At 51.5% G+C, this 13,997-nt stretch overlaps 1 protein-coding gene across 1 annotated transcript in view; it reads left to right on the plus strand.

Annotated features, from left to right (window-relative positions):
• Window positions 1-13,544, plus strand: part of LOC142251861 (uncharacterized) — a 72,775-nt gene extending 59,231 nt beyond the window's left edge. Inside the window, exons 9-10 of the mRNA XM_075324910.1 lie at window positions 8,492-8,590; window positions 13,447-13,544. Coding sequence (XP_075181025.1) covers window positions 8,492-8,590; window positions 13,447-13,544 — 197 coding nt within the window. The remainder of the gene's footprint in view (window positions 1-8,491; window positions 8,591-13,446) is intronic.
• The last annotated feature ends 453 nt before the right edge of the window (window positions 13,545-13,997 follow it).

The following is a 13,997-nucleotide window of genomic DNA, read 5'->3' on the forward strand; positions in this document are numbered from 1 at the left end:
TAGTGGCCTCCCGAGAGTGAGGCAAACCCCAGGGCCCTGTGTAAGTGTGTGGAACCACAGGTCGCAGAATGACTCAGGCACAGTCCAGACAGTCTTTCAATGTTTTTACTCACAGTAGATGGCAGGGTGAGTAACCCGGGCATAGCTGGGATGAACCAGGATGGAACCAGGTATCCTTCCGGCTGGCTGATGAGGGTGACTACCAACTCGCCTTCCTTAGCCCTGTGTGTTTTTGTGGTGACCCTGACTTGAAGTCCCTACGAGGGTCACCCAGGGAAGTTGCTGCTGCCTGTTCTCCCCTCGTTTCGGCCCGTTTGCTTGTAGCCTGGACCAGGTCATTCCTGCTGCTTGACTCCTGTGAACTATGGGCCCTCTTTTTGCTACGTGGCTGCGGACTCTGTGGTGGTATGGTATGGGTCTGAAGTACCCCCACCGGCAGGTTTGGCAGAAGAAAGGTGAATCTATCTCTGCACTGGGACCTGTTTCCCTTGCGGGCCTGGTACCTCCCTGGCAGTCCCCTTCCTCTGCCACCCCTTTGCTCTCTCTAGCCTTGGGTGGATTTCGGGTGGCACTACCAGGTGACCGATCTCCCCCGTCGGTAGTCACTGTGCGTACGCTGTCATCTTGTGACAGACTCCAGGGTCTGCTGCATGCGATTGCTCTCCCTTAGCTGCACTCACTAACTGGCTCACTGCTCCTCCTCTCCTGTTCTTGCCTAAAGCCACCCAGCAACCAGGCTCTCTACCACACCCCTTGAGTGGACTTGGAGGCCACGACCCCTCCTGGAATCTCTCAGGGGTCCTCCCAAAGGTAGATGTGTGAGACCTGATTACTATGCGCCTGTGTAGTCACACCTTGGTCAGCTTTCTGGATCACCTGTATTGCACTGCCCCCAGCATGGGTGCAGTACTCAGTGGTGACTGATCCAGGTCAGGGGCGCCACATTCCCCCTTAGTTATCACCAGCACGTCCTCGGGCTGCAAGACAACATTTTAAAATGCATAAAACAGTAAAACATATAAAACATTGTAAAACCACCAGGTACCATACATCACCACCCTCCACCCACAAGTCCGTTAACCCACCCAAAACCCTCTCAGCAGGCAGGTCACCGGTCATTTTGGTAACCAGGTCTGGGCCACCTGCTTCCCCAGACCTTTCCTCCAATCTTCCTCTCCCGTCGAGCCGCGCCTTCAGCCACTTCTGGCAGGATGTAGAGGCGGCTTTCGTGGTCTGGTGGTTTCAGGGTATACCTGGCCTGGTGGAGCCGCGCCTTCAGCCTCTTCTGGCAGGATGTAGAGGCGGCCTCCACAATTGGTGCTGACCAGGTATCCTCTTTGTGGTGGAGAGCCAGGCTCCATAAACAGGCGTGCTCCCTGGTCACAGGTGAGCCAGGCCACTAAACAGGCTGGCTCTGGTGGTGGTACCTCTGGGGTAACTATGTACACTGCGAGAGTTTGTGGCTATAGCCACTTCATAGCCTATGGTCCTTATTTTTCAAAGTGCAAAAAGGGGTTTCTCACATAAGTTCATGTGGGCACATTTCTTGAACTTGTAAACGTTGCAAAACTGTAAACTGTAACTCTCTTCACTTTACTGTACTTGCTTTACACGGATTCCTCCTCACCAGGGCTTTGGCCTGTAGGGCTGTGGCACCTGTCATTCTCCACATTTCTGTCGTCGTCATCACCTGTAGTATCTTCTGTTGGTTCTTTGTCTTTGTTGGTGTCTATTTCCAATTCTTTATCTTCTTCTTCTGTTTCTGTTTCTTTTTCTCTGTCTTGTTCTATTGCTTTTACTGTAGACTTTGGGGTTGGTTGAGTGGAAATTGCTGGGCTACAATATGGATTTCTGGGACATGGCGTTACATCTAATGCATACCATCCACGTTCTCCTTGATGCTTGGTGAATTCCACTAGATCTCCCATCTGCAAGTTTCTTCCTGGATGTCCTCTTGGCAAGTGGGCTCTCACATCTCTCCGGCTGACAAAGATTCCTTCTCTGACACCAGGTGCGACTATGAAGCCGTATCCACTCTTCAAGCTGAACTCCTCTACAACTCCACGGCAAAGAGAACCTCTGACCTTGGATTTAGCTCTCCTTAAAGAATGCTTCTCCTCTAAGTCTCTGGCTGTTACCTCATACCGGTCTGGAGACTGCTGTGTGGTGGCGGTTGATCTTGCACGGGCGCGGTGCTGGGCTCTGGTTGTGGGGCTCCTCTGCACCGCAAGCTCCAAGGTTACATACATGCTTGGGGACAGTACTGTCAGCTCTTCATCAGCAGAGGGTGTTGGGCTCTCTTCATCCCAGCGGGAGTATGGCAGCATCTCTGGCTCTGGGCCTCTCCTCACCCTTAGTGCTCTTGAGCACTCCTCTCGTTGTAGCGCTGGGGATGGGTCCTCATCAGCAGGCCAGGGCGGTGGACTTTTTATCGTGGATGTTACTGGAGTCTTTTTGTGGGCATGCGGAGGGAGCAGATACCGGTCCACCATCTCCTTTGGGAAATGAGCCTCCAGATCAGCCTTGAGCCTCAGGTATTCGGGGTCCTCTCCCGGTGGGGACGGGAGGTCCAATTCTTTCGGCTGGGGAGCGGCGTCTGCTCTGGCCTTACAGGTCGGGGTAGATGACCTTGCGGTCTTGTCTTGGCGGGCCGCGCCCTGCGTGGCGGCGGCCTGGTCTTGGCGGTCCGCGCCCAGCATGGCGGTGGCCTGGTCTTGGCGGGCCGAGCCTGGTGTGGCTGCGGCCTGGTCTTGATGGGCCGAGCCCAGTATGGCGGCGGCCTGGGTTAGCATCGCTCCTGCGGCATGGATAAGCGTTACTGCTGCGGCGGGATCTTGGCGGGCCGGGCCTGGCATAGCGGCGGCCTTGGCTTGGCGGGCCGCACCCGGCGGGGCTGTGACCTGGTTCAGCGTCGCTCCTGCAGTGTGGATGGGCAGCGCTGCTGCGGTGAAATCTTGGCGGGCCAGCCAGGGCATCGCTGCGGCAGCCTGGTCTGTGCGGGCCGAGCCTGTCTGGGCTGCGTTTGGTTCAGCGTTGCTCCTGCGGTGTGGATGGGCGTCGCTGCTGCGGCGGGATCTTGGCGGGCCGGGCCTGGCATGGCGGCGGCCTGGGCTTGGTGAGCCGCACCTGGCGTGGCTGCGGCATGGGTCGGCGTAACCACAGCGGGCGTCTCTCCGGGGACCCTGGGCGTAGCAGCGGGGATCGGGGCACTCACGCAGGCAGGGGCATCAGCTGACTCACCCCTTGGCGGCATCTCCGGTGTCCGTGCAGTCGCTGCTCCGCGTGTCGCTTGCCTCTCCGTCCACTTCTTGTGGGCCTAGGCGACTCCAGCCAACTCTCTGAGCTCGGCGCGTCCTTCCCGGATCTGCTGTATCACTTGAGCTTCCAGCCTTTCGCACCACTGGTCCAGCTCCCAGTCCCACCAGGCAACGGAGCCCAGCTCTGGATCGCTGCGTGTGAACGCCATTTTCTCTGCACGATCTTCTCTCAGCAGCAGGCTTGTGACTTCCTCTTGCAGCTTTTTCTTTAATAGCAGACTTTCGCTTTCCCCTTCTTCTTCCACCAGCCTTGTACTTCGCCTCCGGGTAAGGTCAGAGCTCTTTCCATCACACCCGAGGTCAGTACACTGCAGGGGATCTCTCTCTGTAACTAGCCACACCTCTTCGTGGGTGGTGACTTCAGTTTTCGCACGCTGCTGTTGTTCCTTGGCGCTCTTTTCATGGTGGCAATATGGCGGCGCTTCCAATTTTTTAAGCGGACCGCCAAGGCACATGGTCACCTGTCTGTACAGGTCTAGTCCTTATCCTGTTCGTGACGCCAGATGTGAAGCCCCACAGGTGTTGGTGCATTACCTTCAGGGACTCCACGTGGATGAACAGTCTGGTCACAGGTAGGGAACCTTCTTTTGGGATTTTCGTGACGCCACTCTCGATATTGCGGTCAGGGTGACCGCCACTGCAGATTAAGGGGTGCCTGGGGCTGATGGTGGGTGCAGTCAGTTGTAGTGGCTTCCCGAGTGTGAGGCAAACCCCAGGGCCCTGTGTAAGTGTGTGGAACCACAGGTCGTAGAATGACTCAGGCACAGTCCAGACAGTCTTTCAGGGTTTTTTACTCACAGTAGATGGCAGGGTGAGTAACCCAGGTGTAGCTGGGATGAACCAGGCTGGAACCAGGTATCCTTCCGGCTGGCTGATGAGGGTGACTACCAACTCGTCTTCCTTAGCCCTGTGTGTTTTTGTGGTGACCCCGACTTGAAGTCCCTACGGGGGTCACCCAGGGAAGATGCTGCTGCCTGTTCTCCCCTCGTTTCAGCCCGTTTGCTTGTAGCCTGGACCAGGTCACTCCGGCTGCTTGACTCCTGTGAACTATGGGCCCTCTCTTTGCTACGTGGCTGCAGACTCTGTGGTGGTATGGTGTGGGTCTGAAGTACCCCCACCGGCAGGTTTGGCAGAAGAAAGGTGAATCTATCTCTGCACTGGGACCTGTTTCCCTTGCGGGCCTGGTACCTCCCTGGCAGTCCCCTTCCTCTGCCACCCCTTTGCTCTCTCTAGCCTTGGGTGGATTTCGGGTGGCACTACCAGGTGACCGATGTCACCCGTCGGTAGTCACTGCGCGTACGCTGTCAGCTTGTGACAGACTCCAGGGTCTGCTGCATGCGACTGCTCTCGTTGAGCTGCACTCACTAACTGGCTCACTGCTCCTCCTCTCCTGTTCTTGCCTACGCCACCTAGCAACAAGGCTCTCTACCACACCCCTTGAGCGGACATGGAGGCCACACCCCCTCCTGGAATCTCTCAGGAGTCCTTCCAAAGGTAGATGTGTGAGACCTGATTACTATGCGCCTGTGTAGTCACACCTCGGTCAGCCTTCTGGATCACCTGTATTGCACTGCCCCCAGCATGGGTGCAGTACTCAGTGGTACCTGACCAGGTCAGGGGCGCCACAACTACTCCTCCTATTATCCTCCTCTCCCCCCAGGACTACTCCTCCTATTATCCTTCTCCCCCCCCAGGACTACTCCTCCTATTCTACTCCTCTCCCCCCAGAACTACTCCTCCTATTAGACTCCTCTCCCCCCAGGACTACTCCTCCTATTAGACTCCTCTCCGCCCAGGACTACTCCTCCTATTATACTCCTCTCCCCCCAGGACTACTCCTCCAATTATTCTCCTCTCCCCCCAGGACTACTGCTCCTATTATCCTCCTTTCTCCCCAGGACTACTCCTCCTATTAGACTCCTCTCCCCCCAGGACTACTCCTCCTATTATCCTCCTCTCTCCCCAGGACTACTCCTATTATCCTCCTCTCCCCCCAGGACTACTCCTCCTATTAGACTCCTCTCCCCCCAGGAATACTACTCCTATTATCCTTCTCCCCCCAGGACTACTCCTCCTATTATCCTCCTCTCTCCCCAGGACTACTCCTCCTATTATCCTCCTCTCTCCCCAGGACTACTCTTCCTATTAGACTCCTCCCCCCAGGACTACTCCTCCTATTAGACTCCTTTCCCCCCAGGACTACTCCTATTAGACTCCTCACACCCCAGGACTAATCCTCCTGTTATACTCCTCTCTCCCCAGCACTACTCCTCCTATTATACTCCTCTCCCCCCAGGACTACTCCTCCAATTATTCTCCTCTCCCCCCAGGACTACTCCTCCTATTATCCTCCTTTCTCCCCAGGACTACTCCTCCTATTAGACTCCTCTCCCCCCAGGACTACTCCTCCTATTATCCTCCTCTCTCCCCAGGACTACTCCTATTATCCTCCTCTCCCCCCAGGACTACTCCTCCTATTAGACTCCTCTCCCCCCAGGTATACTACTCCTATTATCCTTCTCCCCCCAGGACTACTCCTCCTATTATCCTCCTCTCTCCCCAGGACTACTCCTCCTATTATCCTCCTCTCTCCCCAGGACTACTCTTCCTATTAGACTCCTCCCCCCAGGACTACTCCTCCTATTAGACTCCTTTCCCCCCAGGACTACTCCTATTAGACTCCTCACACCCCAGGACTAATCCTCCTGTTATACTCCTCTCTCCCCAGCACTACTCCTCCTATTATATCCCTCTCCCCCCAAGACTACTACTCCTATTAGACTCCTCCCCCCAGGACTACTCCACCTATTAGACACCTCCCCCCAGGACTACTCCTCCTATTCTACTCATCTCCCCCTAAAACTACTCCTCCTATTCTACTCCTCTCCCCCCAGAACTACTCCTCCTATTAGACTCCTCTCCCCCCAGGACTACTCCTCCTATTAGACTCCTCTCCCCCCAGGACTACTCCTCCTATTATACTCCTCTCCCCCCAGGACTACTCCTCCAATTATACTCCTCTCCCCCCAGGACTACTCCTCCTATTATCCTCCTTTCTCCCCAGGACTACTCCTCCTATTATCCTCCTCTCTCCCCAGGACTACTCCTATTATCCTCCTCTCCCCCCAGGACTACTCCTCCTATTAGACTCCTCTCCCCCCAGGAATACTACTCCTATTATCCTTCTCCCCCCCAGGACTACTCCTCCTATTATCCTCTTCTCTCCCCAGGACTACTCCTCCTATTATCCTCTTCTCTCCCCAGGACTACTCTTCCTATTAGACTCCTCCCCCCAGGACTACTCCTCCTATTAGACTCCTTTCCCCCCAGGACTACTCCTATTAGACTCCTCACACCCCAGGACTAATCCTCCTGTTATATCCTCTCTCCCCAGGACTACTCCTCCTATTATATCCCTCTCCCCCCAAGACTACTACTCCTATTAGACTCCTCCCCCCAGGACTACTCCACCTATTAGACACCTCCCCCCAGGACTACTCCTCCTATTCTACTCGTCTCCCCCCATGACTACTCCTCCTATTAGACTCCTCTCCCCCCAGGACTACTCCTCCTATTATAGTCCTCTCCCCCCAGGACTACTCCTCTTATTATCCTCCTTGCTCCCCAGGACTACTCCTCCTATTAGACTCCTCTCCCCCCAGGACTACTCCTCCTATTAGACTCCTCTCCCCCCAGGACTACTCCTCCTATTAGAAAAATACATATAACTCCGGCACTCCGGCACAAAGGAGTGCCGGAGTTACCGTATATACTGGCGTATAAGACGACTTTTTACCCCCTTAAAATAATGGCTACAGTGGGGGGTCGTCTTATACGCCGGATATATACCTGGGTGCTGTAGTGCGCCGCTCCACTCCGTTCCACGCTTGGATTCTGCCTCCATAGCGACGAGGGAGGAACTTCCTGTCACCGCTGCTGAATGGCAGAGCGCTGGCCAATCAGAGGCAAGCAGCTCTGCCTTGACGTCAGCGCTCTAGCAGGGAAGTTCCTGCCTCGTCGTTATGGAAACGCGATACACAGCCCGGCCCCGTACTGGTATATCATACAGCATATATACTGGTATATATACAGCGGATATATAGCGTATATATAGCAGGGGGCCGCACTGTGTGAGGAGGTGTTTTTTTTTTCACTGTCCAGTATAACCAATAGGATTAGTGCAGTAACGCCAGATTCCCCTCGCATCCATGCAGGGACATTAATGAAGAGCTTACATGCTGGCCCCTGCACTAATCCTATTGGTTATACTGGACAGTAAAAAAAACACCTCCTCACACAGTGCGGCCCCCTGCTCTTAGCATACTGAAGCATACTGAACGGGGGTAGTCTTATACAGTGAGTATATCCCAAATTCTATATTTTTAGGGCAGAAGTTGGGGGTCGTCTTATACGCCCAGTCGTCTTATACGCCGGCATATACGGTATATGTATTTTTCTGTAGTTGCTTTTTCTCCAGAGCACCCAACTAAGATAGTGAGCCAGGCTTGTTTTTTCTACTCCTCCTATTAGACTCCACTCCTCCCAGGACTTCTCCTCCTATTATACTCCACTCCTCCCAGGACTACTCCTCCTATTATACTCCACTCCTCCCAGGACTACTCCTCCTATTATACTCCACTCCTCCCAGGACTTCTCCTCCAACACACACACACTGCACAAAACATACCTCCCCCCAAAACAGACCCCCCACACACACACACGCACACAAACCGTGCAACTCACACAGCACCACACACACACACAATGCTGCAGACACACAACGCTCCACACACAACGCAACACACAAACAACACCGCTCTCACGCCCGCCCAACCCAGACAACACCGAGGACATTTACAGCGCTCTACACAAACACTTGGCAACTACACACAACATCTATATATATATAACACAAATCATACATTAACTACACAATAATTTCCCGAATACCCGATGCGTTGGAATTGGGCCACCTTCTAGTTCTCTGATAAGAGGCCAAGAAAGCAAAAAAATCTGCCGGGGTATTTAAACTTTTGAGCACAACTCTACATCAGGTTTGAGGACATGTAGCTCTTCAATTGGTATGACGTTCTGATATCTTGACTCAGCCATGGCCCATCACTATAAAACTAATGATTATTGAAATAATGTTATGTTTATGTTTATATACATAGGTCCCAAGAAAAGAAGGAAAAAGAAGAATCTCGTTCCACAAAGACAAATAAAATGTCTGGAAGTTGGAGCCTATAGTGGGGACATGGAAAACACGTTTGGTGAGTTCAGCGACTAATAAATTATTGGATACATTATGGAAGTCTTTCATTTTAGGCTACTTTCAAACTTGCGTCGTTTGGCATCCGTCGCAATCCGCCACTTTGGGAAATAGCGCAATCCGTTAACGGATGCGCGCTGTTTCCCGTAGACTTGTATTGATGACGCATTGCGACAGATGGCCTTGCGTTGTATCCGCCGGCCATTGCCCCGTTGCATCCGCCGGGCGGAAAGAATGCAGCATGTAGCATTTTTCTGCGCTTCCCAGAGCGTCAAAAAAACGCAATGTGCAGGATTCCGTTGGCGTCTGTCATTTTTATAATGGAAGCCTATGGTGGTGGAATCTGTCGGAATCCGTCATTTGACGGATTCCTGTGACGCGTTCGTCTTTACACAACTGAGCATATTCAGTTGAGTAAATCACTGAAAAAAAAGCTACAACGGATCGTGCTGTTTTGCAGGATCCGTCGCATCAGTTGTGTCACTATATGCAACACATCCGTCACATAACGCAATGTGACATATGTCGCACAACGCAAGTGTGAAATTAGCCTTAGGATGGCTTTACACGCTACGAGATCGTTAGCCGATGCTAGCGATGGCGAGCGTGATAGCACCCGCCCCTATCGTTATGCCGATATGTGAAGATCGCTGCTATAGCGAACATTATCGCTACAGCAGCGTCACACGTACTTACCTGCTCGGCGACGTCACTGGGACCGGCGAACTGCCTCCTTTCTAAGGGGGCGGTTCGCCTGGCGTCACAGCGACGTCACTAAGCGGCCGCCCAATCAAAGCGGAGGGGCGGAGATAAGCGGGACGAACATCCCGCCCACCTTCTTCCTTCTTCATTTCTGGCGTGTGGCAGGTAAGGAGAGGTTCCTCGTTTCTGTGGCGTCACACGTAGCGATGTGTGCTGCCGCAGGGGCGAGGATCAACTTTGCCCACGCGACAGCAGCGATAATTGGGAGAGGACCCCCCATGGCAACGAGGAGCGATTTTGGACGTTTTTGCAACAATCCAAAATCGCTCCTAGGAGCCACACACAACAAGATCGCTACAGCGGCCGGATGTGCGTCACAAAATCCGTGACCCCAATGAGATCGCTGTAGCGATCTCATAGCGTGTAAAGCCCGCTTTAGACAGTTACTGTCACTAATAAACTGTCTACTAAACTGCAGCTACTAAACTCCCATTCATTTAAATTAAAAAAAAAATCAATAATATTATGAAAGGGATTTTTTACAACATGTGAGAACAATAATAAAGCGGAGTCATAAAATAGGACTACACAGCTATTCTGACATTGATTTTCAAAGTAAGTACACTACAAAGTTCATCAAGTCGAAGAGATCTGTTTAACAATGTGTGCAGAATGAATTGTGGAATCTAGCAACAGATCTGCCTTAAGTAAAGCCCGCTTTATACGCTGCAATGTATCTTACAATGTGTCGGCGGGGTCATGTCGTAAGTGACGCACATCCGGCATCGTAAGGTACATTGTAGTGTGTAACAGCTACATGCGATTGCGATTAAACAGTAAAACGTTCATCGCATGCACGTCGTTCATTCCTCATGAATTGAACGTCAGATTGTTCATCGTACCCGGGGTAGCACACATCGCAGTGTGTGACACCCCGGGAACAATGAACAGATCTTACCTGCGTCCTGCGGCTCCCGGCCGGTAATGCGGAAGGAAGGAGGTGGGCGGGATGTTTACGTCCCGCTCAGCTCCGCCCCTCCGCTTCTATTGGCTGGCTGCCGCGTGACGTCGCTGTGACGCCGAACGTCCCTCCCACTCCAGGAAGTGGACGTTCGCCGCCCACATCGAGGTCGTATGGACGGGTAAGTATGTGTGATGGGGGTTAATCGTTTGTGCGGCACGTTCAACAAATTGAACGTGCCACACATACGATGGGGGCGTTGCAAATCGCATACGATATCGTATGCGAAATTGCAACGTGTAAAGCAGGCTTAAGACTAGATTCTTTAGGGGATACAAGAGGTATAGTTTTAAGCTGTAAAATACTTACAGTGCCTAAAAATATACATATGCGAATTTGGTGCTAAAATCTAGTGCAGACATTTAAGCACCAAATTTGCACCTCCTGGAAGAAAATGGCACCAAAATGGCTTCAAAATAGTTTTTCTGCATTTTTTTTTTGCCAAAAGATGCAGATTTAGTGCTGAAATTTATACACCATACTCCTGCACCCAATCTACACCTCCTGGCAAAAAAAAAATATCAACATCTCTACCGCATCATAACGCATACGGTAGTGATGTGTTTTTTTTTTCAGTTTATTTTTATCAGGAGGTGTAGAGTGGGTGCAGGAATATGGTGTAAAAAGTTTAGCACCAACTCTGCATCTCTTGGCAAAAAAAATGCAGTTTTCTGCCAGGAAATGCAAGTCTTTGAACTCAGTGGGAGTTCATTGAGGTCCCCTGAGGTCAGGTTACATGCGGTCACAGGTGAAGGACCGTGGGAACTGCCAGTTGTGTCCACAACTAAACTGAGTGACATAACTGCTCATCGCTGTAGTCATTCTCTGCCTGAAGCTCACAGCGGGCTCTCATTGTACTATGAGTGCTTGCTGTGCCTTCAGATGTAGCAGAGCTGGAATCATCGTGGATCCTCATAGTGTGGATTATGTCGAACCTGGGTGTTTTGGGGGTTAATAAATTGGTGAAAGAGGGAGGGGTTTTTTTTAATAAAAAAAAATTCTGTTTGTTTCTTTTTAGTTATGGGATTAGTGGTGGGCTCATAGACCCCTACCCATCACTAATCCAGGGCTTAGTGGCAGCTGTGAGCTGACATTAATCCTTTATTTCTCTGATTTCCACCGCACCAGGGCAATCGGAAGAGTCTGGAAAAGTGCCGGGATCGTTGCATCTAATAGATATGACGCACCCATGGGCTCTTGGGGGAGGGTTACCTGTCACCGGGCCGGTTTGGGTATGTCACAGCGGCCTGGCCTGGTTCCATGACCCCATCAGTGTCAATAAAGATGGAAAGATGGGGTTGATGGGAGTTGTAGTTATTCGTGATGCCACTTGTGGTGTACGGCCAGGTATTAGCCACCACTGCTGGAGGTCTTCTCCGGGGCGGATGACAGCACAGCTTGGATGGTATAGCTCTCCACAGGCAGAGCTTAGGCCCAAGGGAGGATTAGGGGAGTAGTAGTCCACTCTATTGAAGGAGCGTGCGGCGCGGGAAGAATTAGACGACACAACGGTTGCAGTTTAAGTTCTTTACTCACTGATATGTCACCGCCTTTGGACTGCCGGACTCCGCTGTCATGGGCTCCAGCCGATCCCGGATAGTTCGGAGGTCAGAGTGAGTCCTTCGTCCCTGCGCCGTGTTGTGCGAGTCCCTGTGGCTTGAAGCTACGCTGGGACCCAAGTACTGGGAATGGTTCCTTTACCGTCCAGTATAGCAGGCAGCGCGAGTCCACAGATGGGGCCGACCTATGGTCACGACCCCTGGCTCTACATGCTGCTGTGCCCCGGGCACAGTGTGTGGGTCAGAAGACTTGAAATCCTCTGCCCGGCGGATTCTGCTGGCGGGACTTGCAGTGCCCACCAGCCTAGGGCTCCGCACCCTGAAGTGTGTGCCGGTCCTGAGGGAGCTATCAGATCTCCCCTCTGCAACCATGTCCTCCTGCGTCTCACTTGTTTCCTGGTTGCTGACAACTGTAACTGACTGAATGTCTTACTCCCCTGTGTCAAGCTCCTCCCCCCAGGTTCCTGAACTAGTGAGCAGGGGGTCCACTACTTTAGTGATGGCCACCCTCCAATGTCTCAACCCCAGCCCAGTCCCAGTGAGAGGGCATATAACTGTATGGTGGTGGATTGTGGTTGTTTACTGGCAATGACCTCCTCCTTACCCCGGATGAATGCTGCACCACTGGTGAGGTGCAGTACCCTGTGGTGACTGAAGACTCAGGCTGCCACAAATGCAACAATCCTGACCGCTATAGGCTGCTATTTTAAGGCTGGGGGGCCCAAGACACATGGGTCTCCCCAGCCTGAGAATACCAGCCCCCAGCTGTCGGGATTTATCTTGGCTGGGTATCAAGATTGGGGGGGACTGCACGTTGTTTTTTTAAATTATTTATTTATTTAAATTTAAAAAAAAAGCCGTATGCGGTTCCTAGGATCGCCAATCCGATTGGTGATCTCAGGCAGGATTGGCACTCCTGAACCGATCCTATCCTTGGCAGGATCGTTCATCTCTACTCCTCACCCCTTTTTGGGAGGGGGTGCAGAAATGTATCCAAAAAGTCACTGACTTTATAACAGATTCTGGGCCTGCACGGTTTCTTTTCCTTTGTTGTGAGCAAACCCCCTATGATTTACAAACTTTCTATCCATAGACATCTAGTTTACGCGACTGGAGCACGTATAGGACTCTTTTAGAAAAATGATCTCACTCATACACTCTTGATTTGGTTCTCAAAAGTGAATGTTGTGATGGTGTTGGAGGATCGTACATCCTTGATTGACAACCCAAGCAAAAGTTTCTATAAACCTGGTATTACTGGATGGAATTCCTTTGCCATCCCCTCCTTCTTTTACATTTTTTTCCTCTCTTTCTCTTCCTTCTTTATGGTTCCTTCCTAGGTCAACCTGTTGTAGGCTGCTGCACCTCTTTAGAGTATCTCTAAAATGAAAATATGGCATTTCTTCACCTAGGGTGGATTCAGTGGAGAAGGCTCCAAGTTGTATCTTTGAGGATTCTGGTGATTTGGGCTTTTGTGCTGGGTTTCAGACATTGTTCCTATTTCTGTGCTTTGATTCTCTCATGGTCATTATTATCAATGCAATATTGACTCCTTTACTATGTTTTTCTTGACAGATCTTTACCGAAAAGCAATGCAAGCCCTTAAGCTGAAACAAGAACAACTAAGAGAAAGGCCATTACGAAGCAACCAAGAAGTCAGCCCACTGCAATAAGAGAAACCATCCATGGTGCAGGAACCTCAGCTCAAGTCATTTTTATATAATTTTACACTACCTAATAGATTTTTTAAAAACTTTTGATAACCTTAATAAAACAAAATAATCAGCACCCATCGATCAGCTGATTAAAGTTGCAGTGTTCCCTCATTGATTACCGGTCCCCTACAATTTGTAGTGACTGTGACTGGTACTACAGCTCCTTGTAGATCAGTCCTATTCAAGGGAATGGGACTAAGCATCAATATGAGGCATATCCACTACAAAATGTACAAAGCTACAGCTGAAAAACAATCAGCTGATTGTCAGGGGTGCTGTCATGCGGTGTTCAGCACTGCACACACCTGCTGGCATGGTGTCATCAGACTCTGTTCACACCACAGAGTCTGACAAGCAACCTGAGGCTTCTGGACTGTTCAGCCAGAGCTGGGCGTCGGTTGGTTCATGAGT

The sequence above is a fragment of the Anomaloglossus baeobatrachus genome, chromosome 9 (genome assembly GCF_048569485.1).
Source record: "Anomaloglossus baeobatrachus isolate aAnoBae1 chromosome 9, aAnoBae1.hap1, whole genome shotgun sequence".
Classification (NCBI taxonomy): Eukaryota; Metazoa; Chordata; class Amphibia; order Anura; family Aromobatidae; genus Anomaloglossus; species Anomaloglossus baeobatrachus.